Source organism: Sarcophilus harrisii, chromosome X, assembly GCF_902635505.1.
Source record: "Sarcophilus harrisii chromosome X, mSarHar1.11, whole genome shotgun sequence".
NCBI classification, from domain to species: domain Eukaryota; kingdom Metazoa; phylum Chordata; class Mammalia; order Dasyuromorphia; family Dasyuridae; genus Sarcophilus; species Sarcophilus harrisii.
Genome location: NC_045432.1, coordinates 80,371,686 through 80,396,212, shown reverse-complemented (window position 1 = coordinate 80,396,212; position 24,527 = coordinate 80,371,686). Strand labels below are relative to the sequence as shown.

The window sequence follows — 24,527 nt, the reverse complement described above, 5'->3', positions numbered from 1 at the left end:
ATGTAGTTATGCAAAGTATCTCCTTGGAGGAGGTGGTACTGACACTTCAGAGGATCAAGAAGGCTTCCTGACAGAGGTGGCAAGTGAGATGTGTATGCTTCAAAGAAAGCAAGGGATCCTGGGAGGCAAAAGCAGAAAGCAAAAGGACATTCCAGGTGCTGGAGACAAGAGAGGTACGAGATGAAATGTCACATCCAGGACACAGCCTGCGGTCTAGACCAGTAGAATCCAAACATGGAGAGATTTAAATGCCAGGCTGAACCATGCATCTTATCCTGGAAGAAAAAGGAAACAAATGGCATTCTTATTCATTACATAAACATTTATTAGGTGCCTATTGTGTATTAGGTGCTAGCTCAAAGACACTTGAGATCCCTATATTCAAGGAGTTTATTTTTTCTTGGGAGGGGCACAATATAAACAAAGTTAAGTAAAAAGTAGTTTCTCAGGGAAGGGGGGTATTATCAACTGGGAAGATCAGGGTGAGCCTTACTAAGGGGTAACATTAGAGCTGGGCTTTGAAGGAAGCTAGGAATTCTGGGAAGCAAAGTTAAGGAAGGGATGCTTGCCAAACATGGAATTAACCTGCACAAAAAGAGATGGACCCGGCGGGCAGATGAAGAACAGCTACTGGGCCAGTTTGTTTGGCACGTTGAGTTCATGAAGGAGGGTGATAGAGACATCTCTATCCTAGGACCCTAGGATGGTCGACTGGATCCATATTAGGAAGGGCTTTCAATGCATTTACAAGGACTGCATGATGAGAGTATTGCTAACACTGTAGGGGGATGAAGGGGGGTGAGATGTGTCCCTTTGGAAACTTAAATGTCTTCAAAGTTATTTAGAGTGTTAAGAAATATCAAGGAGTACAGAGTAGATTGGTTCTATTCTGAGGTTTTGAAGAGAGAAAAGAGAGGAGGGTTAGTAGAATACATTAGCTAGAAAAGAGGTAGAAGAAGGTGAAGAAAGATCATGAATAGAATATTAAAATAGAAAAAGAAAATAACCATAATCTAAAAGTTCTCATCACTTATGGAATAGCTGAACAAACTATTATATGAACGTAATCAAATATTATTGTGTTGCAAGAAATGCTGAAAGAGATAACTAAAAAAACCACTTGGTAGCATGAACTGATGCAGAACAAAATAAAGAGAACAGCTTGTTCAAGGACAACAGCATTATAAAGAAATCATCAGTAGCTTTTGAGAAAGAGCAATTTAATCAAAAAGCTGGAAGCCAGATTTCAAAGGGTTGAGGAGTGAGTAAGAAGAGGGGAAGTGGAGGCAAGCAGAGATGGCTTTTTTTAGGACTTTGGCTGAAAAGGGGAGAGAGGGGATGATGTCTTGATGGCATGATAAAAACCTAGTGAAAGTTTTTTATTTTTTTAAATTTATAATAGCTTTTTATTTTTCAAAATAAATCAAAGATAGTTTTCAACATTCACCCTTATAAAACTTTCTGAATTTATCTCCCTCTCTACCCACTTCACCCCTCCCCTAAACAGCAAAGCAATCCAATATAGGTTAAACATGTGCAGTTCTTATAAACATATTTCCACATTTATCATTCTGCACAAGAAAAATCAAATCAAAAGGGGACAAATGAGAAAGAAAAACAAGCAGACAGACAAACAACAACAACAAAGGTGAAAATACGATGCTGTCATCTATACTCAGTCTCCATCTGGCTCTTCTAGTGAAAATTTTTTAAAAGTAGGAACGTATTTGAAGACAGATCAGAACCATGACTATTTTACAAGTGGGTTATGTGGAGGTAAGGGATCATGGGAGTTGACGTTGAAGAATTGAACAGCTAGCATGTTTGAAGGGAAATCCACATGTATGTTGCAATCCTTTAGTTTAAAGATAGGGGTTGTAGTTAAGGGAGAGATAGTGAAATTAATTTAGTGAATGAAGTGATTTATCAGGCACATCCTATAGCACTTGAAGATATTACAGATAAAACTTTTTTATGTTATATGGTTTTTTTAAGTATAGGCAGAAATAGTGTGTTGCTATTAGAAAATTGTTGACATTTTCATGAGACTGAATCCAGTCTGTGTGATCTGTATATTCTCGTATGTTTTTGACATAGACCTTCATGGTTTTTTACTTGTCTCTCTCTCCTAGAGTTGGCTTTTCAATGAAATAGAAGTTATGGTCAGTACTGAAGAAGCCAAACGCCATCTGAATGACTTCCTTGAAGATCGCAAGATATTAGCTCAGGAACTTGTTCAGCTCAAACAGAAAAAGGATGCTAGAGAAAACCCACCTCCCAAACTCCGGGTAAGTAAGTGCCTTATGAGAAGAAATTTTGCCATCAGTGATACTCTGTAATCTCTTCCTGCTCAAGAGAATTTCTTTCCTTAGATGGGGGGGAGAATGATTTTGCTACTTTACTTTGCTTTTCTATAACTAAGCAAATTTATGGTTGTTTCCATTCTACTCTTAAATCCAAGGAGAGGAGCCAGTGAAAAGCTCTGAAGCTTTAAATATCTGTATACAAATACCCCAAGTATAGGCAATAAATTACAGTACAGTAGGAGACAGATTTGGCCTCATGGACAGCACTGAGGGCGAGACCCAAAACGCAAAGGTGGCTCTGCTTAGTAATTCCCTATTCAGAAAGAAATAGGATAGGCAAAAACAGAAAGGGGATAGTATTGTATATTTAAAAAGTTTGCTTTTGCAAGGAAATCGATAAACCATAATGGATAATATAGTACAAAGTATATGGATGAAGATGAATGAAAAGAGAACAGAATGTGTTATGAGCCAGAACTCTGAACTTGAAACAAAGGATTCTTACAAGGTACTCAGTCAGTGGAATTGATAGAGATAATCGTTATCTCATTTAGCCTGGTTCAGTATGATTGATCTGACCCCACAAGGAGATGTTATGGGCCAGAACTTGAAACAAGGCACTAAATGGAATTGAGGAGACAATGGTTAAAAGTTTAGCATTGATTTAATCCTCCAATAAGTAATGGTTTCCTAATGATATAATGATTGGTTTGTACTCAGTGTGTGACATATAAGCTAGAAGCCTCAGCCAGGGAGATTGAGAGAGACAAGCAAACCGAAGGCTGGAGCACAAGCCCTTGGACTTAGACAGATTCATCCCGTCTCACGCCACCTTGGTGTGGCAGGCTCTCCTTCTTCACTTCTCCACTGAACCCAAGACTCCGGAAGGCTCCCAGAAAACTAGCTGAGCCCCGAGTGAAGGAGATAGGACTTTGAAAGAGACTATAAAGGATTTGGACTATCAGAAATAGCCCGGTTTAATATTAGCACAGTGCTCAATCAAACCAAGAACAAACTACTTAGGGGAATACTCTCTTTCACCTCATGTTGAGCAAATTGGCAAGAATTACCAAAGCCAGAAATTAATTATGTTGGAATAGTTAACTGAATACAGATCCACTAATACTCTTGACAAAGCTTTGAATGCCATACCCATTCCGGCAAAGAGTTGAGGAATATATAAGAAAAGTGCCTAATACATCCATGTCTTTTGACTTTGAGATACCACTGCTTGACAGATATACTAGGGAAATGTTGTAGATAGTTTGCCTAAATTCTAGCAAAGTAGTTGATGCGATGCTATTTATGTGGAAATGATGGAGAGATGGAGTCCTACATGATAGTCCAGTTAGATGAATTCAAAACTACTTGAATGATCAGATCCAGATCATCCATTAACGGTTCTGTCTATGCTTGGCCCAGTACTGCTTAACATTTTAAAAATATTTGTATTGATATTTTGTTTTTCCCATCACCATAGTCATCCCATGTGTCCCTCCTCTCTGAGAGCCATCTCACGTGACAGTCTTTTTTTTAAGAGAGAAAAAAGTCAGCACAACTGATCAAAACTTTTTTAAAGTCTGAAAACACGTACAATTTGTAACACCATGAGTGTCTTCTCTTATTTCTTCATTTGATTCCTATTTGATCTTATGATCTTGCTATGTTTATTTGTGATTTTTTTTGGTGTGATGGTGTTCTTTCTATTTACACTGTTGGAGTTACTGTGTACATTGTGCTCTTTGCTTACTTCATTCTGCATCAATTCATATAGATCTCTCCATGCTTCTCTGTATTTGTCACATATCATTTCTTACAAGACAGTAATATTCCATTACATTGACGTACCACAATTTGTTTAGCCAGTCTCCAATTGATGGATATCCACTTTGTTTCCAATTCTTGACTATCACCAAAAAAAGTGCTGCTAAAAATACTTCGGAAGCATATAGGAACTTGTTCTGATCAGTGGTTTCCTTGGGGTAGAAATCCAATAATAGAGACTGGTACAAAGGTTATGGATGTTTTTCGTCACTGTTTGCATGATTCCATATTGCTTCCAAAATAGTTGTAGCTTTGTGTGATTTTTAGCAGCGTTCCCATCTTTCCACGGCCCTTCCAACACCGACTTGTCAATTTTTGTCATTTTGGCCAGTTTGCAAGGTGTGAGGTGAAACCTCAGAAATTTTTTTGCTACTTTCTTAATGTGATTTGGAGAAAAGGCTGGGAGGCATCATCATTAGCTTTGTGTTGCCTGCAAGTTAAGGAGGAATCAGAGAGATTTTAGAAACTAGATGCTTCAGGACAAAGCTCAGTGGACCTGAAGTCCAGAAAATCTGAGCAAGTTTGACCTTGAGCATTTACTAGCTGTGTGACCTTGGGCAATTCATTTAGCTTCTGTTTGCCTCAGATTCTTCTCATAATGGCACCTACCTCTCAGAGATGTTGTGAGGATCAAATGAAATAACGTTTAAAGTATTTTTCAAACTTTGAAACATTGTGTAGTAAATGCTAGTTGTTGTTGCTTTTATTATTATTAAAGAGTTCGATCAAATAAGATGAAATTTAGAGAAATAAATATAGATTCTTAGTTGGGTTTAAGAAATCGACTTCAGGGAAGGACAAAAATAGAAAATGATGACAAAAAAGCTAACGTTAAAAAATTTTTTTAGTGCAAATTAAAACAACTCTAAGGTAACCACCTTACACCTATCAGAAATGACAAAAGTTGGAGAAGATGAGGGGCAGCTAGGTGAAGCAGTGGATAGAGCGCCAACCCTGAAGTCAGGAGGACCTGAATTCACATCTGGTCTCAAGACACTTAACACTTCCTGGCTATGTGACCGTGGGCAAGTCACTTAACCCCAATTGCCTCAGCACCCCCCAAAAAAGAGAGGATAATGGAAAAATAGGTACCCTAATGAAATGCTAGAGGACTAGGGAACTCATCCACTTGTTCTGGAGAACAATTTGGAACTATGCCCAAAGAGCTATAAAATTGTTTGTACTCTTTGATCCAGCAACACCATCTGTATCCCAAAGTCTGTATCCCAAATTGATCAAAGAAAAGGAAAAGGTCCTATTGTACAAAAAAATTTTAGCGGTTCTTTTTGTGGTGGCAAAGAATTGGAAATTGAGGGGATAGTCATCAGTTGGGGAATGGCTGAACTAATTATGGCAGGTGATTGTAATAGAGTACCGATGTGCTATAAGAAATGACAAAGGGAGAAAAATCATGGCGAGACCTGTATGAATTGATGTAAAGTGAAGTGAGGAGAACTAGGAGATCATTATGTATAACAGCGACGTTGTTTACCTGTGAAAGACTTGGATACTCTGATCAATAAAATGATCCAAGATAGTTCCGTAGGACTGGTGAGTGATTAAAAAATGATAGACACTTTCAGAGAGAGAGAACTGATGAACTCATAAATATTGAAAAAACTTGAAGAATTATTTTTTAAAAAGCTTTATAACATGAGGAAATCATGGTTGAACTGTCGGTTCATCTGAAAAAGATCTGGGGATTTTGGCAAACTACAAGCCCAATAAAAGGCAACAGTGTGGTAATAGTAACAACAAAAAATCGAATGGGATTTTTGGGCTGCTTTGGAAAAACATTGCTCTCAGGAATAAGGAGGTGATAGTACCGTTATGTAGTGCTCTGGAGTGTTAGATTTAGTTCTGTGCATCACATTTTGTTATTGTTGTTTTCATTTTATTAGCATTTTATTTTTCCAAATACATGCAAGAATCATTTTCAACATTCACAAAAACCTTGTCTTCCAAATTTTTCTCCCTCCCTAAGACAGCAAGCAATCTGATCTAGGTTAAATGTGCAGTTCTTCTAGTTCCATATTCATCAATATGCATCGGGTTTTAGAAAAGCTATTCATTGATAAGCAGGAGCAATATCCAAAGGAGGGGCAAACTAGCTTGGTAAAAGGCTTTGAGTTATTGCCATTATGAGGGTCAGTTGAGAGAATTGGGGATGTTTGGCCTGGAGAAGCAAAGGGAACATATTCCTTGTTTTCAAGCATTTAAGGTGATATTTTGGAGGAAGGATTAGGCTTGCTTTGTTTGGCCCCAAAGGAATAATGGGTGGAAGCTACAAAGGACTAAATTTAATCTTAATAAAAAAAAGAAACTTCCTCATAATTAAAGCCATTCAGAACTGTAAAGGGCTGTCTGGGGGGTAGTGGCTCCCCCGAGCAAAAGGTTTTTAAGCAAAAGGATGATGTAGTAAAAATTCTTGTCTGAGTATGGAATGGAATCATTTAGTTGTTAAGTAACCCTTCCAACTCTAAATTCTCTAAAGCCTAGATAAGGAACTATGGTCTATGGTACTCTAAGGGTATCTAACTTAGTGGTGCTCCATAAATGTTTCAACATAGATTCCCTCTTTTAGCAAGATATTGTTTAATATTCAACAGATGAATTTGCTTTTTGATTTTTAATTATATTTAAAATAACTAATTTTCAATGAATAAGATAATTTCTCTTTTTATCATTCCTGCTTTGTTCGTTAATGTTCATTTCCTTTTTTGATATGGTTGTAGTCAGTCTCCACTTTCTTCTTCTGATTTTGCATTATTTAACAAAGGACTTTCCATGTTTCTATATGTGTTTTATATTTGTACATTCTCCTTACGTTATTGTATTGTCACATTAATGTACCATATTTATTTTACTATTCCTCTATTTTGGGACATTGGGTTGCTTTTCTTTCCTTGTAATTACATGAAAACTTGAACAGAGAGCTCTTATTTTGTTTTAGCTAGTATTTTCAGAGTATATATGCCTAGGCATGGAATCATTAGGTCAAAGGGTATGCTTATTTTTTGTAACTTTTGCTGCACAATGCCAGATGGCTCTCCAAAAAAAAAAAAATCTGCAAATTTGCATTTCCATCAGCAATGAATTGCATTATGTGTTTCTCTAACTACTGGCAAGGCGGTTTGATTATTTGTTTGTTGGATGGGAGGGTGTGGTACCTTAAAATTGTCTTGCTTTGCATCTCATTATTAGTCAGGTGGAGCATTAGCTTTTTAAATTTTTTTCAAATCTGTTTTCTCCCCTTCTTATCTTTTCCCATTTTATCCCATCCCCATTAGTCTACACACTAATTAATGTAAACACCCTTCTATGCCCCATTTGATGGGCCAGGGCTACCATTCAGCAACACCCATGGACCTGGCTTTCTTATCTTCAGGTTCCCAGTCTGGGACTCAGTCTGGGAGGTGAAAGTTTCAAGGTGGCTGGGGCTGAGGCTCACTCAGAACCAGCTAACCCCAAGGCTACTTGTTTTTGTGGAGGTAGCCTGGCCATGTTTACATTGACACCCAATAACTCCCAGCCTGGGGTCTTTCTTGGATCTTCTATGGTTGTCTCTGGAGGACCCTGTACATCTGCCCCAAGGCAGCTTTGTTTTTACACTGGTCTGTGTTGGCCCTAAGGAGCAAATTTGTTTTATTTGTGGAGGAAATAAATCTGGAGAGCTTAGAATTTTCTAACCTACTTGCCATCTTCCCATAATCCTCCCCCCCAGAAATTTGGTGTATAATCTTTCTTGATATATTGTTATAAAAGTTTTATACTGTTGTTGATTAGGGATAATAGATTGTAGTTTTCTTTTCTCCATTTTGACTCTCCCTGATTTAGATTTCAGAACCAGCTTTGTTTCATAGCAGGAGTTTGTTAGGGACCCCTTCTTTGGCTATTTTTCAAATTGCTTATATGCTATTAGAATTAATTTTTTAATCTTGTGATACAGAAAGCCATGTACATCCAGAGAGGGAACTATGGGGAATAAATGGATCACAACATAGAATTTTCTCCTTTGTTGTTGTTGTTGTTGTTTGCTTGCTTGTTTTTTTTTCTTTCTCATTTTTTTTTTTTTCCTTTTTGATCTGGTTTTTCTTCTACAGCATAAATGTAGAAATATGTGTAGAAAAATTGCACTTGTTTAACCTATATTGGATCATTTGTCTGGGGGGAAAAGGGAGGAGGAAAAAAATTTTGGAGGACAAGGTTTTTGCAAAGGTGAATGTTGAAAATTATCTTTGCATGTACTTTAAAACATAAAAAACTTATTTTTTAAAATAAATTTTTTTTAAAAGGGCAGGTTATATTACATTGTATCCTTAGTATCTAGCACTTAAATGTTTATGGATTGATTTAAAAAAGCAAAAGTAGAAATCATAAAATGAGATAAAGCAGAAGCAAAAATATACTCATTTGAAAGAGATAATCAAGGAAGCCACATTCGTTGAAAAGGTGCCATAGACAGTAAAATTACATATACATACATACTCACATATGTATGTATATAATCTTGAGTGTATGTAATAAATGTGTTGTTTCTAACACATGTGCATGTAAAATATTGTCAGGTTTGTAAAAATAAAGGTCACTCCTTAATTGATAAATGTTTAAAGTATATGAATACAGTTTTCAGAAAAGAAATCAATGCTATCAATAGTCACTTGAAAAATGTTAAAAATCACTATTGGTTAGACAAATGCTAATAAAATCAACTCTGAAATACAAAAAAAAAAAAAAGAAGAAGAAGAAGAAGAATTTTTGTTTTAATTCACTTGTAAATTTATCTAGCTCTAGGGTTTCTTTCTTTGGGAGTTCATTTATGATTTGTTCAATTTTTTTTTCAAAATTGGGTTATTTTAGGCATGTCTCTCTTCATTAGCGTTTCCTATTTCTTCTGTTGATCTGAGCGATTTTGCAAATATTCATCCCTTTTATTTTGTTGCCAGTTTTATTGACATAATTTGGGCAATACAATTTCTACTCAGTTCTTAATATGCGTGAATTCACATTTTTCTCACTAATAATTTCATTTCCTTCTCCCTTTAAGTCATTGTTTGCTTTTTTCTTTCAATTTTGTTAATCTCTTATTTTCAAGTTTTCTATTTGAGTTTAATTAGAGGTTTTTAATTTATTGATTTTTTTTCTAGTTTCAAATGTTTCAGATAAGATTGATAACCATTTGCTCTTTTTTTTTTTTTTTTGAAAATTGTTTATATCCTTTGATCATTTATCATATGTGTCCTAGGAACTGTCTTCCTAAATTTTTAACAGTTTCTTGTATATATTTTTATATGTCTAGTTCTCTAAATATTTAGTTCTATAAAAATACTTTCTTCTATGTAAAACTCTCCCCAGGTTTTCCCCCTAGGAAAGTGAGAACTACAGAAATAAAAGCCTTCCTTTGAAATGGATAAATGGTGATTAACAAATTTAACTCTTACAAAGATAAGATTATAGCCTTTTCACTCTCTGTTGATTGCTCTACAACCTACCCAAAGGCAATGTCCTCTTGCATTCAAAGTTAAGCTTGTGATCACTCCAAGGAACTTTTTCAGTGCTTGAAGAAAGAAATTCAGAAAGGCACTGGGTTGTTCTGGAATGTTAACCCTAAATATATTTTAATATATTCTTCAGGTTTCTCATAGGTGTCACCTTAAATTGTCTTGGAACCAAAGGTCAGATTGAAAGGCATGAGAAAATATGCCCGTTAATACCATCTCTCTCCAAGCTAGAAATGACTTGTATGATTTATATAAAAATGATTTATAATAGGTTAAATAAAATTGCTTTTGGCAATTCAGCCTAAATCACAGACTACACTAGTAGTATTAAAATAAATCTTTCTTCAAAAAATATTCATAATGACCAAACAGGCTTTTTACCTGAACCATAGTTCAATAGCAGGAAAACTGATGATATAACATGTAAAGGGGAGGAGGAAGGGAAACTCACCCAAAATGTTGTTATTAGTGGATATATTATTTATATATATATAATATATATTAGTAGATAAAAGAAATTTTTGATAGAATCCAATCTTTATGCCTTCACACACACACACACACACACACACACACACACACTTTCCTTAATTCTATAAAAGGACTCTTAACCCAGAAGCCAGGCTAATATGTAATAGAGAAATATTCTCACTAAAAATGAGTGTCAAACAAGGGTGTCTATGCACTGCTTTTGTTTTACACAATATTCAAAGAAGACACAGTTATTAGGCAAATCAATATTAGAAATGAAAAGATCAAAATATTATTTACAGTTGACATGATAGCATATCAAGAAAATCCATTTTTCTCAATCATAAAGTTAATGGAGGCAATATGAGTTCAGAAAGGTGGCAAGATGCAAGATTAACCCATAATAACCTCTTTCATTCTTATTTGCTAGCAATATTTTGCAAAACTATAAACAAACCCCATTTACAATAATAAATGTCAATTATTTGAGTATTAACCTACCTATGTGGGGACAATTATAAAAGTATAATACCAAGGAAAATCAAAATTGAAAGAATATTAAAGATTCATGAAATCATATTAACAAGGTAAAAATGACAAATAAAAAAATTGTATTTTTAATTCTATAGCAGTCAAAATACCACGGGATGTTTTTGGATAAAATCATTAAATTTATGTTTTAAAAAACTGATAAGAATATTCAGAAGACACTTGGAGATCTGGCTGGGTGGGACTAAGTAAAGATGGCCTTTGCTTCAAATTTTAAAATGTCATCAAAACACTCTGGGAAAAAAAGGAAAAGTCAAGAAATAGATAATAATAAAATAGCTGGCATTTACATAGCATTTAAAGTTAGCAAAGTGCTTTCTTTACATGTGTTGATCCATTTGATTGATGCAATACAATAAAAGAGCAAGACACCGCTTCTTTGCTCCTCCTGTTGTTAACCCCTTTATCCTTTTCTACAGAGACAAACATATTTACTTGCTGATCTGCAAAATTTTGAATCAAATGATACTATCACAAAACAGATAGAGAGTCTGGAGACTGAAATGGAGTTCAGGTAAGATGATTGTCCCTAAAACACTCAAAAGACTCATAGTTTCATGTCAAATTGGAAACTAGGTTTCTATTGGTTGTGTGGATTTAATAAGTAAATTCAACATGTTTTGTGTGAAAAGGCTTCATTTGTAACAGTGAAGGATCATGGTATCTCTGAAATGTTGAGCCAGTTAAATGCCAACCTGGATCCTTAAGAATGGTCTAAAGTGAGGATAGAATTTCCCTGGAACCCAGTATTGGTTGGGACCTTTCAACAATGCTGTCATCCAACCCCTCCTTTTATAGAGAAACAGAGCAAAAGTTACTTGTCCAAGGTTACATTTGAAGATAAGAACTCTAGTGTTCTAGGCTAGTATTATATGCCTTTGGATTTCTGCAGGCACATTAGCTAGAATCCTGAAGAACTTTTATGGTAATCTTTTTGATTTACTTGGGATTGTAGACTTTTTGAGCTAAATAAGACAATATTTAACATTACAAAAAGAATTTGTGTCTTTTTAAGAGTTTGATTGGAACTTCATCTGATGTGTATGTGTGTGTTTATTTTCCCTTTGATTTAGAAGAGTCTCCTCAGGGCTCTTAGGTTTCATTGAGTTGAAAGAGATCTCAGATTCCCTTACAGATCAAGTCCATCACCCTCATTTTACAGACAAGGAAGCTGAGGACAAGAGGTTTAATGACTTGATCAGGGTCACACAGCTAATCTGTCTGAAACACAATTTGAACCCAGCTTCTCCTGACTTCAGATCCAGTGTCCTTTCCCCTACTTCGTCGCTACCTCCCTAAGTCTGCTTCTTAGTCCTCGGGCAGCCCGGCAATGAATGTCCTTGTTGCTTTTCCCAAAGGAGTGCCCAAATTGCTGATCTCCAACAGAAATTGCTGGATGCAGACAATGAAGATAGGGCGAAGTACCGCTGGGAAAACATCGCAACCATTGTGGAGGCCAAGTGTGCTCTCAAATGCTTAATAAGAGAGGTAAGCTTTTCTGGGCGCTGGGAGTTAAGGGGATGGCTGTGTGAATGTAGATCTGGGAGATTGCTCGCTTATCGGACTAGACTTCAGCATGAAGCCAATAAATCAGATTAGCAGGCCTGGAAAAGTCTGATGGAAGTAAGTAGCGAAAAGGTGCTTAAGCAATTTCATGCAAGTACAAGGTTTAAGCTGGCTTTTCAAAAGTATGGCCGGAATAGGTCAGGGCCATGTATTAAGACTCAGAGGGCAGTGACCATTAACAGATTTGGGCCTTTTGTGGAGGGGTTTTGCTTTGGTTTTTGTTTTTTAAGGAAAGAAGTTCCCTGCTAAGGGAAATTATAATCGCCTGTTCCATTTGGACTGAGGTCCAAACAAGAGAGAGGATCTTAAAGTGTCTGTACCACCTCCTTTAAGCATTTCGGAGGAGACAAGTGAAGAGCGGAACCATTACAACCATTTGTAAATGTCTGTTCTTCTCACCAAAGTCAACCCCTTGATATATGACATCATCCCGGCTATTTCCTGCAGCAGATTACCCACCATCCCCCCCATTCTTTCCCATGCTATTCAGGTTCTCCCTTTGGATCCTTCCCTGCTGCCTCCAAACACATCTAATTCTCCTCCATCTTTCAGAAACGCTAGATGCTTTGATACCAAAACGCTGCCGTGCCTAACAGCTGTTGACCTCTGTTTCTCCTCATTTTCACAGCTCCCCGTGCTGCTTCTCCTCTCAGTTCTAAATATTCAACGTTCTGACTTCCAGCCTCATATTGGTGCTCTCTCCGCTGATTTCTTAATTGCCAAATCGAAGGCCCTCTTTTCTATCCTCATCCTTCTTGACCTTCCTGCAGCACTGGACGCTGTTGGCCACCTTCTCCTTCCTGGATGCCCTCTCCTTTCTTGGTTCTCCTCCCACCTATCTTTTGCCATTACGTCATCCATGTTGCATCCACTGGTGTGTCCATACCACAGGTAGGTGTGGTTGCCTCCACCCCAGGCTCTGTCCAAAGTTCTCTTTTCTCTTCCTTCTGTACTGGCTCTCTTAGTCATCTCCTTAGTCCCCATGGGTTCAGTTATTTCTGTACACGTGATTCTCATAATCTAGCCCTAGTCTCTCCCTGAGCTCTAGTCCCATATAACCAGCTGCCTGTTGGACATTTCAAAATGGCTATCCCTCGAGCATCTCAAACTCATCGTGCCTAAAACAGAATTCCCTATCTTTCCCCCTCTCACTCCCCACTAAGTGCCCAAACCCTCCCTTCTTCTGAGCTTCTCTGTTACTGTTGATGTCATTGATGGTCCTCCCAGTTTCCCAGTTGTCCTGTGCTCCTCTGGCATGTTTATGCTACATAGCTAATTGGTTTCCAGATCTTAGAATGTTTCTCTCTCGAACATCTCTCCTCCCACGGCCACTTCTCCAGCTTAGATCCTCCTTAGGTCTCAACTGGCTACTACAAGAGCCTCCTAGTTGATGTCCCCGAGGAAGGCTTCTCTCCCAGCCACTGGCTCAGTGGATTTTTCGAAAATGTAAATTTAACCTCTTCACCTCTCTACTCCTAATCTCCAGAGGCTTCCTGTTGCCTTCAGGATCAAAGATCCTTTGTTTGACATTTCAAAGGTGTCACAAATTAGCCCCTTCTTGCATTCCCTAGTCTCCTAACTTCTACACCCTCCTCGCAAGCCACAGTGTGCCCAGACTGGCTTGGTTGCTATTCTTTGCACAGGTCACTCCATCTGTTTGCCTTTGCGCTGGCTTTTCCCATGCCTAGAGTTCTTTTTCTTCCAACTTCTGTCTTTTAGTCTCTGACTTGAAAACTAAGCTCAAGAGCCACCTCACCCACAAGGCCTTTCTCAATTCCTTCTAAGGTTACCTTCCCTCGCCTCTGTAGGTAGCTTGTCTATACCTATGTGTGTCCAGTCCATACCTTGACACTGACTATCCCCCATGCCTGGCTTGCTCTTCCCTCCCAAACTGACTTTTTGCTTCCTTACTTCCTTTAAGATTCAGCTTCTGCAGGAAGCCTTTCCTTTTTCTCCCAGTATCAACAGATTAGGGTACAGATTGTCTCACATTACAATGTCAATTCCTTGAGATCTGGGATGTTGTTGCTTTTTCTCTGTATCCTCCCCATTAAGCACAATGCCTGGCCGGTAATCAGCTCCTAATAAATGTTTGTTTATTATTTATTGGTTTGGGTTAATCAGCATAATCTCATGCAAGAATCCTGATCGCTATAAACATTTACAATTCATGGTGGAGGCCCTGAAGTAAAAGTAAAGTCAAATTTTTGATATCTCAGAAGAAACATGTAGGAACCAGACCCACTTAATGTAATCTCAGCCAACAGGTTTTCACATGCTAGCAGATGGAGCACAGAGTGAGATGGGACACAATTGAGCTTCAGGGGTTTGCCTTCATGCATGTGTCAGAGTTGTGACGTGTCGTAGCCTATTTCTCGGGGTGTTGGCTATAGCCCTGCTTGGAGAAATGAAGCCAAAAAGGGAAGGCCTTTTGTAGGCTTCAGATATTTGTTTGCCAGTGTACCATGCCTATTGCTCATTTTAGGAAAATGGTGATTGCCCGGCCTAACACGCAAAAAAAAGTTGTAGTTTTCTGGATTAATTCATCTTCTCTTGTCCCTTCTAGTTGGTCTCTTCTAAAGTACAGCTCGGCAAACTTGAAAGCAACCTGAAACAGAGCAAGGACAACTGTTCTGAACTGCAAAAGATGGTCTTTGAGGAACGGAATCACACCACTGAGGTGGAGAATGAGCTTCAGGAGCAGCTGGTGAAGTTAGAGCAACAGCATCAGGAAAAGGTGAAGTGGCCAGCACGGGGCCCAGGGCTCAACCAGCTGATCCTCTCATACTTTTGCCTGTTAGCCAGAGCTAGTGCTCTATACAGGAACAGCGTGCTTAACCCTGATTCACTGAGATTGCCTCAATCGGCATCGGGGATAACCTGGAATTGCTTTGTTTCTTTGGGCAGGAGACATTTAACACTTTATCTGTGAAGCGTTCAGCATCGAGGATTTGTCTTTCTTTAGGTACTCTACCTCCTTAGCCAATTGCAGCAAAACCAAATTATAGAGAGCCAGGTAGCGGAGTCCATCAACGAACGGGAGCAGCAGCTGGTTGACAGGCTAAAGTTTCAGGTGAGAAAGCAGCCCTCCCTGGGGCAGGGGGCCCCAGACTTGTCGGAGAATATGGCCATGGGGGCAGAACTGTGAGCCAATGCTCCTTTGTAAAAGTCTCTCCTTAGCTTCTCCTACAGAGTAGCTTGGGTTTTTATGTTTTGATGAAAGACCAGGAAACACCGAAACCAACCCCCGACAGTCACCCTTTTAAAACAGTTAAGTAAAACTGCTCAGTGATTCTGCCTATTAGAAGTCAAACTCCAGTACTTTTTCCCCACACTTGTCATTTGATTCTCTGCCTCCCTCCCTGCCTTTGCATAAGCTGTGCCTCCTGCAAAAGTTCCCCTTATGACCTCCGCCTCTGAGAGTCCCTCCCTGGCCTATTTGCCACTTTCTCTGGGCTGCCTTTCCTTATCTCTCTAGTGTTCCCTCCCCTTAAGTGACCTTGGACAAATTTCTTTGTGTACACTTTGCTTCCTGTGATAAACTGTAACTCCCTGAGGGCAGGGCTTGGATTTCTTTGTATCTCCCTGTCCCGGGGCCTAAATACAGCCTATCCAGAGCAAAGGGATGAGACCTAAGCTTCTCTGTATCTCTGAACTGGCTCTTAGTATCCAACATGTTGGCAAAGTGCCTTGAATCTGAATCCCTTCCAGAGGTTAGGAGCATCGCATCTTGTAGTAACGTACTGCAGTGCTTAACTTCTTCCCAGTTTAGAATATTCCACACATACACCCCCCCCCCCCAATCTGAATCCATTTTTTAGGTTTCCTTGAGTCTCTCCTCACAGAGCTATGATGTGGACCATATTTGCTTAGCATCTATTATTCCGCTTGTTGAAGCCATGAAACAAACTTGCTCAAGGCTTTGGCAAACAAAAGCTGAGCCTTCACAAGTTTCTTATTCGTTCTGACAAGGGGAAAGCAGGGCTGGACCAGTCAAGAAAAGCAGAGATGTCCTCAACCGGGCTGGGCAATGGAAAGTTGCTTGGCTGCCTAGACTGGAGTCTAGACTGCCTAGAGCAGTGAGATAAGGCCTGGCTTTCATTGCTCCTGAAGCCAGAATAAGAGTTTTTTGGCTGGTTCCATTCCCCAGTGTGTGACGACTAGCAGCCGTGTGTGTTTTTAATCCTTGTGAGTGGTTTGCTAGTCCACAGGCAGTGCCCCAAATAACCCCACTTACCCTGGAAATAGGATGAAGAACTTGAGAAGATGCGAGAAATGTGTGAGCAAAACCAGCTGCTGCTTCAAGAAAATGAATCCATCAAGCAGGTAGGATTCACACTCAAAGGTGAGCTCTGGCAAGGCCACTGAAGCCAAAAGTCTTATTGAAGAGTAGCCTTCAGTATGATCAGATGACTCCACTCTGTGCTGTGTTTTGAGTTTCTAGAGCATAAATATTTCACATTGAGATGAACGTGAATTTTTGAGTTGCCCTTGTCCAAATCTAAGTCTCATCTGGGGAAGCAGAAACTCATTTTGCCGTGGCCTTGTCGTAACTTGACGGCGATTTAGAAGTGAGGAGGCCAGAGCTCACTTGATACTGAGTAGTTTGGATTTTGCCTGTGTCCTCAGAGGCTGCCCACCGCTTCATACATGCTTTGTCTTTCTTTTCAAACAGAAACTGAACCTTCTCCGAGTCGTGAGCTCACAGAAACTTCACCCTCCAAAACTTAGCATTCTGTCTCCCGATTCTTCCTTCGAGTATGTCCCCCCCAAGGTACAGTGGCCAGAGTTAATGCCGGCAATGCTATCTCATACCCCTGGTTTGTGAGTGTAGCTTTTGGTGGGTTCTTAAGTTGCCAGCAGAATCCCAGAACTCCTTTAATAAAATATCTACCACAAGCTCTGATGCCCTGGACTGTCCCGGAAAATCTGGAGAAGGCCGACTGCTACTGTTCCCATAAGTTTGGAACGGGACGGTGCTTGCAGAGGAGGTCTCTATCCCAGCTTTAGGGAAGGAGAAGTATTATTCAGCTCTCGGTCCAGAGATATAGACTATCTCATAAGATCATGGAACCCTTCAGTACTCCCTCAGATTTTTCAGTCTCCCATTTTCATTCCATCTGGGATTCTGTGAGACCAGAAACTAAAAAGTAGAGTTGTCCTAGCTGATGAAGCCAAGTAAAATTTGCACGATGGAATCCAAAGACTTTGCCCTGAAAGTGTAGCTGTTAGCAGCTGCCAGAAAGGATGTGGCGCCCATTTTATTTAATTTCGCTTTAACTCTAACTTTCTCTCTTTTTAGCCAAGGCCTTCCCGTCTGACAAAAGAAAAGTCCCACATACAGACCGTGGAAGTCGAGGATCTCAAATCTACTACAGAGCCCTCTGGGAGCGAAGCTGATTGCGATGAGGATGATGATGAGTGGAAGCCAAAAAAATCACTCAAAATTTCCAAGAAGAACGTGCAAGGGGTGAGAGCCACTTCCCCAGATCTCTGGCCACGGTCCTTGACCCTGGCTTTCACAGCATTTAAAGCATCTGAACTGGGTCTGAGCCAAGTCAACTTTGCCCTTTCCTGTGTTCTCTTAGAACCCTATGAAGAGACCCTAATGTCTTTCAGAGGAGTTATTAAGCCAGCTCTGCAGAGCCTGGGACTGGTGTAGAGGCTGTCAAAGGTTGCCTGCTAGTTGCACTTCAAGGTCTCTCTAAGTAAATGCTCCACGTGGTTACATTGAGGCTGATTTGAAAACACCAAGTCAGGGGCAGCTAGGCGGCACGGTGCATAGAGCACCAGCTCTGAAGTCAGGAGGACCCGAGTTCAAATCTGGTCTCAGGCACTTAACACTTCCTGGCTGTGTGACCTGGGCAAGCCACTTAATCCCAATTGCCTCAGCAAAAAAAAAGAAAGAAAGAAAAAATAACAGAACTTGGGCAGGAGCCTTCTCTTCTCCACCCAGTTCTGCCCTACTGATTCTCCATCTTTTGGAGAAGACATCGACTTCAGATGAATGCTCTATCAGGAGTTCATTTACCAGATTAAAACCATTCAGGAACAATCTGATATTCTTTATTCAGTAATAATCCATTTTTGCCTAATTATCATACTTAGATGGTTTTGAAGGCCATTTTGAGCCTCTCCCTTGTCCTTTCACTAGCCGCTGCTCTTCCCTGATGCCATCGGGGCTGCTCAAGCCTTCTTTTGGCCATTGGTGTAGTTCACTCTCTCTCTCCCTCGTGAAAACAGCTGGCTTGCTGGGAGGCTGCTTCATCACAATAACTGTCAACTCCTTGTACGACTCCCACAGTGCCAGAGAAAAGCTGGCCCTTAGAGACTAGAATCTCCAGTGAGTTACACTTTATTGAGCATCCCTTGGACTGAGTGTAGTGGGAATACGACCAACAGTCCCCATCTTCAAGGAGCTCAGTGGTTCTAAAACCTCAGTGTGGTTGTGCGCTAGAGCTTGGAGCCGGGTGAGATGGGACCGGGAAGGCTTGGGAGTCGGTATTGGAACATTTCAAAGGAGAAGAGACTGATATGGTGAGGGGGGTGTTTGACAAAGGGCAGAGAAAGCTGGGGGAGACAGCAGGTCTCGGTAGCTGAAGTCGAGCAGCTGAGTGACAAAGACTTAGGGAGGGAGGCCCCGGGAGATGCATAAGAGGACATTAGGGGCCAGGCAATTTAGTAAAGGGATGTCAGAAGGTGGCGTTTCTCCTTTCTGAGCCTTCAGCACAGACTGGAGAAGTGTGCTTGACAGGTCATAAAAAGGAGTAAATATTCAAGTTGTGACTTATCCAAAGTCACCCCCAGAGCCCAGTCTGCCCTTTAGCCGTGTGGTTGTGGCAGCTGCTATTCGGTTATATCCAACTCTCCGTGGCCCTGTGGCTGTAGTGGGGGGGATGGGGGGGAGGGAACGATTCTCGCCAGAGTTCCTCATGTGATTGGCTGTTTCCTTCTCCAGTGGATTCCAGTAAATACCAGTTAAGTGACTTGCCCAGATTCACACAGAGATGGAATTTGAACTTGGGCCTTCCTGATCCCAGACCCGGCACTCTGTCCGCCGAACTATCTTGCTGCCCCATGTTAGCCCTGCTACCTGGGGCCAAGAGCTGTTAATGAATAGACAGTGTAGGCCATAGAAAGGGCACCAAGAAACTTGAAATATTTGGGCTTTGATCTTGAGCACGGAGCATTATAGAGGGACTGTGGGTATTGTTAGATTCAATTTGCAGATAAAGAAAATGAAACTCAGATCTCTCTGATGATTTGCCTGTAATCAAAGGTAATAAGTAATAGGGCTGAGTCTGCCTGCCCACACTCTCCAGCCTTTGCTTTCTTGTCAACAAAATTCCCTTCCAGTTCCACCATCCGGGGAATCTCTAAGACTAGGTTAGAGCAGATACTTTTCCAACCACGATACCCGGATGGTGTTTGTCAGCGCTCTTGCCCAGGCAGCTGTTAAGCACTTTGAAGATCTATCTTTCCTTTATAGCTGTAGGTAGAGCTAGGTCCATAGAGCTAGGCATAAGCCCAACATACCCAGCTCTCAACTCTTGTCCTGGTGCTCTTTTTCTTTGCTTCCTACCAATTCATAGCCAGTGCTGGGAGACCTGGAGCAAAAGGACTGAGAGAAAGAAGTTTGCACTAAATCGTGCAAGTGTGCCTCCATGTTTTCCTGCACACCTTAAAAATGAAAGGAAAATTACCCCTTTCTGAAACGCCCTCCTCACCATGTCAGCCGTTCCTCCTTGAAATGCTCCCCCTCACCTCCTGGATTGCAAAACCTTTATTCCAAATTCTTGAGGAGGTGGTATCAAAGGGGGACAGGATGTAACAGCCAGAACCCTGCTCTTCTAGCTTAAGGAGCCCCACTTGTTCAGTCTCTGGTCTTACATAAGCTCTAATGGATCTTTCTACCATTCCTTTGAGGGCTGACTTTTGACCTCTTCATTCAGGTGAAATCGCTCTTCAAAGTTTGTTAATGTTTTCTTCCTTGCCAAATGTGACAGAGGTTTTCTCCATCCTCATCCTCTCCCCGTCCGTTCCATTACTGCCCACCTTCTGCTGGATCCTCTCTCGTCTCTTAGCTTTTAGGGCACTGTTCTTTCCGGACTGCTCCTCAGTAACCATTGTTGCTTTATCATCCACATTGTGCTTTCTAACTGTGGATGTTCCCCGAGGTCTCCTGTCCCGGGTTCTCTTCTCTTCTCAGTCTCTTTTCTCTCTTGACAATCCCATCAGCTCTCAGACACTTTACCATCTTTCTGCAGCCTCAGGCCCCCTCTTGATTTTCAGGCCTGTTGCCTAGTGGATAGTTCCAACACCTTAACCTCAACATTTCAAAACTGAACTCGTGATCATTCCCCCCCCAAAAAAAAAACCTGAGAGGCTTCTAAAGTTGCCTATTTTTGCCATCCTTCCAGCTCCCAATGGTCTTGACTTTAGTATAATATTCCACATCCAACATTTCCAAACCAGTTGCCAAATATTGCCCTTTCTACCTTCGTAATCGATCTCACATCCAACCCTCTCTCTCCTGCCCCAGCTCCCACCTTAGTTCAGACCCTCATCACCTCTTGTGTTTATTCACTGTACAGTTGTGCCTTGTAGGTTTTTTATGTGTACTTGTCTCCCCTATGAAAATGTAATCTCTTACATAAAATGCAAGGCCCGAGAGTTGAGAAGAACGAGCCCTTTTCAAGGCTGCTTGTCCATCTGCCCGACTCGGCCGACTCTTTCCCGTGACTCCAAGAAGCTGGAGCACACAGAGTGGCCACGCCCCAGGAAAACTGCCCCGGTAGACTGGCTAAACCAGGTTGAGGATAACAGGCCTCGACCCCAACGGTTAGTTAGGGAGACATACCCCAAGCACATGAAGACTTCTCCTGGTGAAGCATGGGTACGGGCCCATTACAATGGCCAGAAAGGCAGCTGAAGCGGGACTAAACAAAGGGGAACCCTTAGTTTAGTCAGATGTCAAAGAAAGCGAGGTCAGCCCCTGCATCCCGAGCCGTCTCTGGTCATCCTGACTTTCATCCTGCCGCTGGGGCGAAGCTGACGGTTCTGTGCAATTCTGCCTCATTTCAGTCCGGTTCCCAAGTTAAGATAGCACCTGAGATATCATTGGTCCTCTGAAAACAAAGGAAAAACAGCATCCCTGGCACCCAGCAGCAGGGTGCCTGGCACATAGTGGGTGCTTGACAAATGCACATTCGTCAAATGAGTGAACAATTGATAATACCAGCAAAGCCTTTTCCAGGTTGTCACTAGGCATCCTGGGGCTTCTAGCTGCTACAGTGACTTGGTTGTTTTAGGGGCAGGACAGTCGGGGTGCCTTGAGGATATGCAGAAGCCAGTTGTAGAAGGAAGACTGGAAGTCCCTCCGCTTTCTAAGGCGTTTTCTTTTCTTCCCACAGTGTACCTGCAAAGGCTGGTGTGGAAACAAACAGTGCGGGTGCAGGAAACAAAAGATGGACTGTGGAGCTGACTGTGTCTGTGACCCTACAAGGTGCCGGAACCGAGAACTGCAAGCAGTTGAGTGATGTCTTTGCCCCTTACCCCAAACCTGCTCGCCTTTCCCTGGGAAAGACGGACCCTCTGAGCCAGAACGTTCTTTGTAAAAAATATTTATTTTTATTGATCTCTTTGTTTTTACACCCGGCTTTCCCTTTCAAATCTTACACTTTCTTCTCTCCTCCCATTGAGCCCTTGGATCCAAGCATAAAAGGAGGAGAAAAGGTCAGTTCAGCGAAATTACCCAGTGTGTTAACCGTGGGATACAGTACGAGAGCTGAGCAATGCTAAGCCCTCTTAAGCTGACTTCTTTCCCCTCATCCCAGAGTGTGTGGAGGGGGGTCCATTTATTTCGGGTTTCCTTCCGTGCTGCTTCCTCCAGGTTTCTTCCTCAAATGGAATATTCAACCAGTCAGCTTGACTAAATGGGTTACTTTGCAGCCCTTTTCCCATACAGGGAGTCTCCTTATGCTGATACAGATCATTCAAGTACTTTCCTGTAGGAAGCCCTTTGCTGGGTATTAGAAAGATAAAAAGGAAGGGAAGTCCCCTCCCCAGTGGAACTTCCTTTCTCATTCCTCTCCTTTCCATAGAACTTGAAGGTTTTAGGTTCCCCACAGCCCAATGAGGTCGCTTCTTATAGATCCACAGTTATCCTAGAATGTAACTTAGTCACAAAGCTAGAAAGCCTAGGTATTTTCCAAGTCTAGCACTAGATCCTAGGCTTAGAGCTGAAAGGAATTGGGGAGGGGGCATGCCAGCATGCTGCTCTCAGGAAAATGTATACTGAGCCAACTTCTGGGAGCCCAGCCTTCATGTCACAGTTAGAAGGAGGTGAGGCGTCCTTGCTGGTCTCTCAGAACTACACTAAATGCTGGCCTTTATCTTGGGGAACCAGTGAGCCCAAAGCCTAAAGAGGAGAACCGCCCCTTCCTGAGTTTTCAGCGGCCAGCACGGTGCACTCAGCTGCCCACACCTGGCCAGTTTTAGACTTGCCTTGGAAACGGTGGGGTCGTTGTCCAGTCACCTTTTCTGGCCCTTTCCCGGGGATCCCAAATGGGAATTAGAGAGATGGCAGTGTACCAAATGATGGTCCTGTTGAATACAAAGCACTTGTCTTCAAACCCCTTTCCTCTCTGGCAAGAAAAAATAAGTTGGCCACCACTGGTACCCCTTCGAGGCTAACCCCTTGCTGCCTCCCTCTGAACGACGTGCACGTCGTCAGAGCCGGGCAAACGCTGCTTCCGATCGGTTATGGAGGAGCAGGCGAGATCTCACTGTGACAATCTGCCTGTCCGTCTCTCAGGATACATCCAGCAGCTTGGAAAGTATTCACGTCTCTGAAGGCTCCTTCAAGCTGGAGGATCCCACGGAAGTGACCCCAGGCCTGAGCTTCTTCAATCCCGTCTGTGCTACGCCCACTAGCAAGGTAGGAACTGCCGGGGATTGGGCTGTGGCAGTGTCAGGAAGGGATAGCCATGTCAGAGAGTTGTCGTTTGACCTCAGAGTGACGCCCGTCTGGGTGGCTGCTGATAGCAGGACCTTGCTCATGCCCATCTCTGTCATCCTAGATCCTTCGTGAGATGTACGATGCGAGCCAGGTGCTGTCCGCCACAAAGTTAAAGAAGCAGATTGCTTCCCCTGCCTCTTCCGAGTCTGGCCCTACGTCTGCCTCCCAGGAGAATAAGGCTTCTGGGGAGAAGGAGAAGGAGAAGAAGAAGAAGCAGAAGCGAGTTCTGAGCAGCACGATCAACTTCTTCTCTGGCTGCGTCGATGAGGAGGAGGCGGGCCACTAGACTTAGTCAGCCGAGCCTGGGCAGTGTCTTTATGCTGCTTTAGAGGTTGTTGAGGGAGGGGGCTTTAGTGCCTCTCTTGGGTTTCTGATTATTTGTTGCATAATAAAGAAGAAATTGTTCTCTTCTCCACTTCCCCCTGTTATCTCCAGAAGCTACCTCTGTTGTGAGCAGCCTTCCTGGAACTATTGAGCCATGAATTATTCCCATAATCCTAAAAAGTCCCGTATGTTTATTGATCTATCAGTTGAGAAGTTTCCCCTTTCCAGGATTCATGTTGGAAGTCAATCTGGTGCCATCCAAATCCATAGGAGATGTCCGCCCTCGGCCCGAGAAGACGAATGGCTTATTGTTCTCGTAGGAATAGAGACCCTTGGTCTTCTGGCAAATGTTAATGACATTTTGTTAAGTTAATATTGGGTAAATAAACTTGAAATCGTGTGTGCCTTTTGTCTCTCTGTTAGGGAAGATGGTCTGTTTACCTGTGTACCTACGGCGGATAAGTCACTGCAGAAACCAGACTCGATCATTTTTTCTGTCTCTTCGTGGCCTTAAATGGATGCTTGAGGGGCGCGGGTGGGAAGGAGTAGGCCGGAATCCAGTGAAACAAACTGTGTTGATGTGATATCCAATCTTGGACTGAATTCAGAAAGGCACAACTTCCTGGAGGAAGGTCTCATTGGGCCATACCGAGGGATCAGTTGTGGGCGCCACATTTTAGGAAGCAGATTGATGACGCAGAGAGAACGGAGAAGAGGATAACTAGGATGTAGGAGAAGAGGGAGGGTCTAGAGGCATCAAGATCATGCCGTATGAGAATCAGTTGCAGGAACAAGTGTAGAGGAAGCACAGGGTGGAGACAGATGGCTATTTAAGTATTGGGTGCATAGGTTCTTTTTGTGACACAAGCATGGTGCTGATACTTCAACCAGGGAGACAAAAAAAGAGAGAAAACTTTGAGCAATTTCCTTAATGAACAGCTATGCAAAATTTTCTAATAAAACCTT

General features: G+C 41.6%; 1 protein-coding gene across 3 annotated transcripts in view; it reads left to right on the top strand.

The window, feature by feature from the left end:
• Nucleotides 1-23,961, top strand: part of KIF4A (kinesin family member 4A) — an 88,168-nt gene extending 64,207 nt beyond the window's left edge. For all 3 annotated transcript variants that reach the window (XM_031945040.1, XM_031945042.1, XM_031945041.1), the window contains exons 21-31: nucleotides 2,133-2,288; nucleotides 11,071-11,165; nucleotides 12,010-12,139; nucleotides 14,784-14,954; nucleotides 15,183-15,290; nucleotides 16,466-16,543; nucleotides 16,893-16,991; nucleotides 17,520-17,687; nucleotides 21,631-21,747; nucleotides 23,034-23,156; nucleotides 23,299-23,961. In XM_031945040.1, the coding sequence (XP_031800900.1) occupies nucleotides 2,133-2,288; nucleotides 11,071-11,165; nucleotides 12,010-12,139; nucleotides 14,784-14,954; nucleotides 15,183-15,290; nucleotides 16,466-16,543; nucleotides 16,893-16,991; nucleotides 17,520-17,687; nucleotides 21,631-21,747; nucleotides 23,034-23,156; nucleotides 23,299-23,523 (1,470 nt within the window). In that variant the 3' untranslated portion in view covers nucleotides 23,524-23,961. The remainder of the gene's footprint in view (nucleotides 1-2,132; nucleotides 2,289-11,070; nucleotides 11,166-12,009; nucleotides 12,140-14,783; nucleotides 14,955-15,182; nucleotides 15,291-16,465; nucleotides 16,544-16,892; nucleotides 16,992-17,519; nucleotides 17,688-21,630; nucleotides 21,748-23,033; nucleotides 23,157-23,298) is intronic.
• Nucleotides 23,962-24,527: the final 566 nt, after the last annotated feature.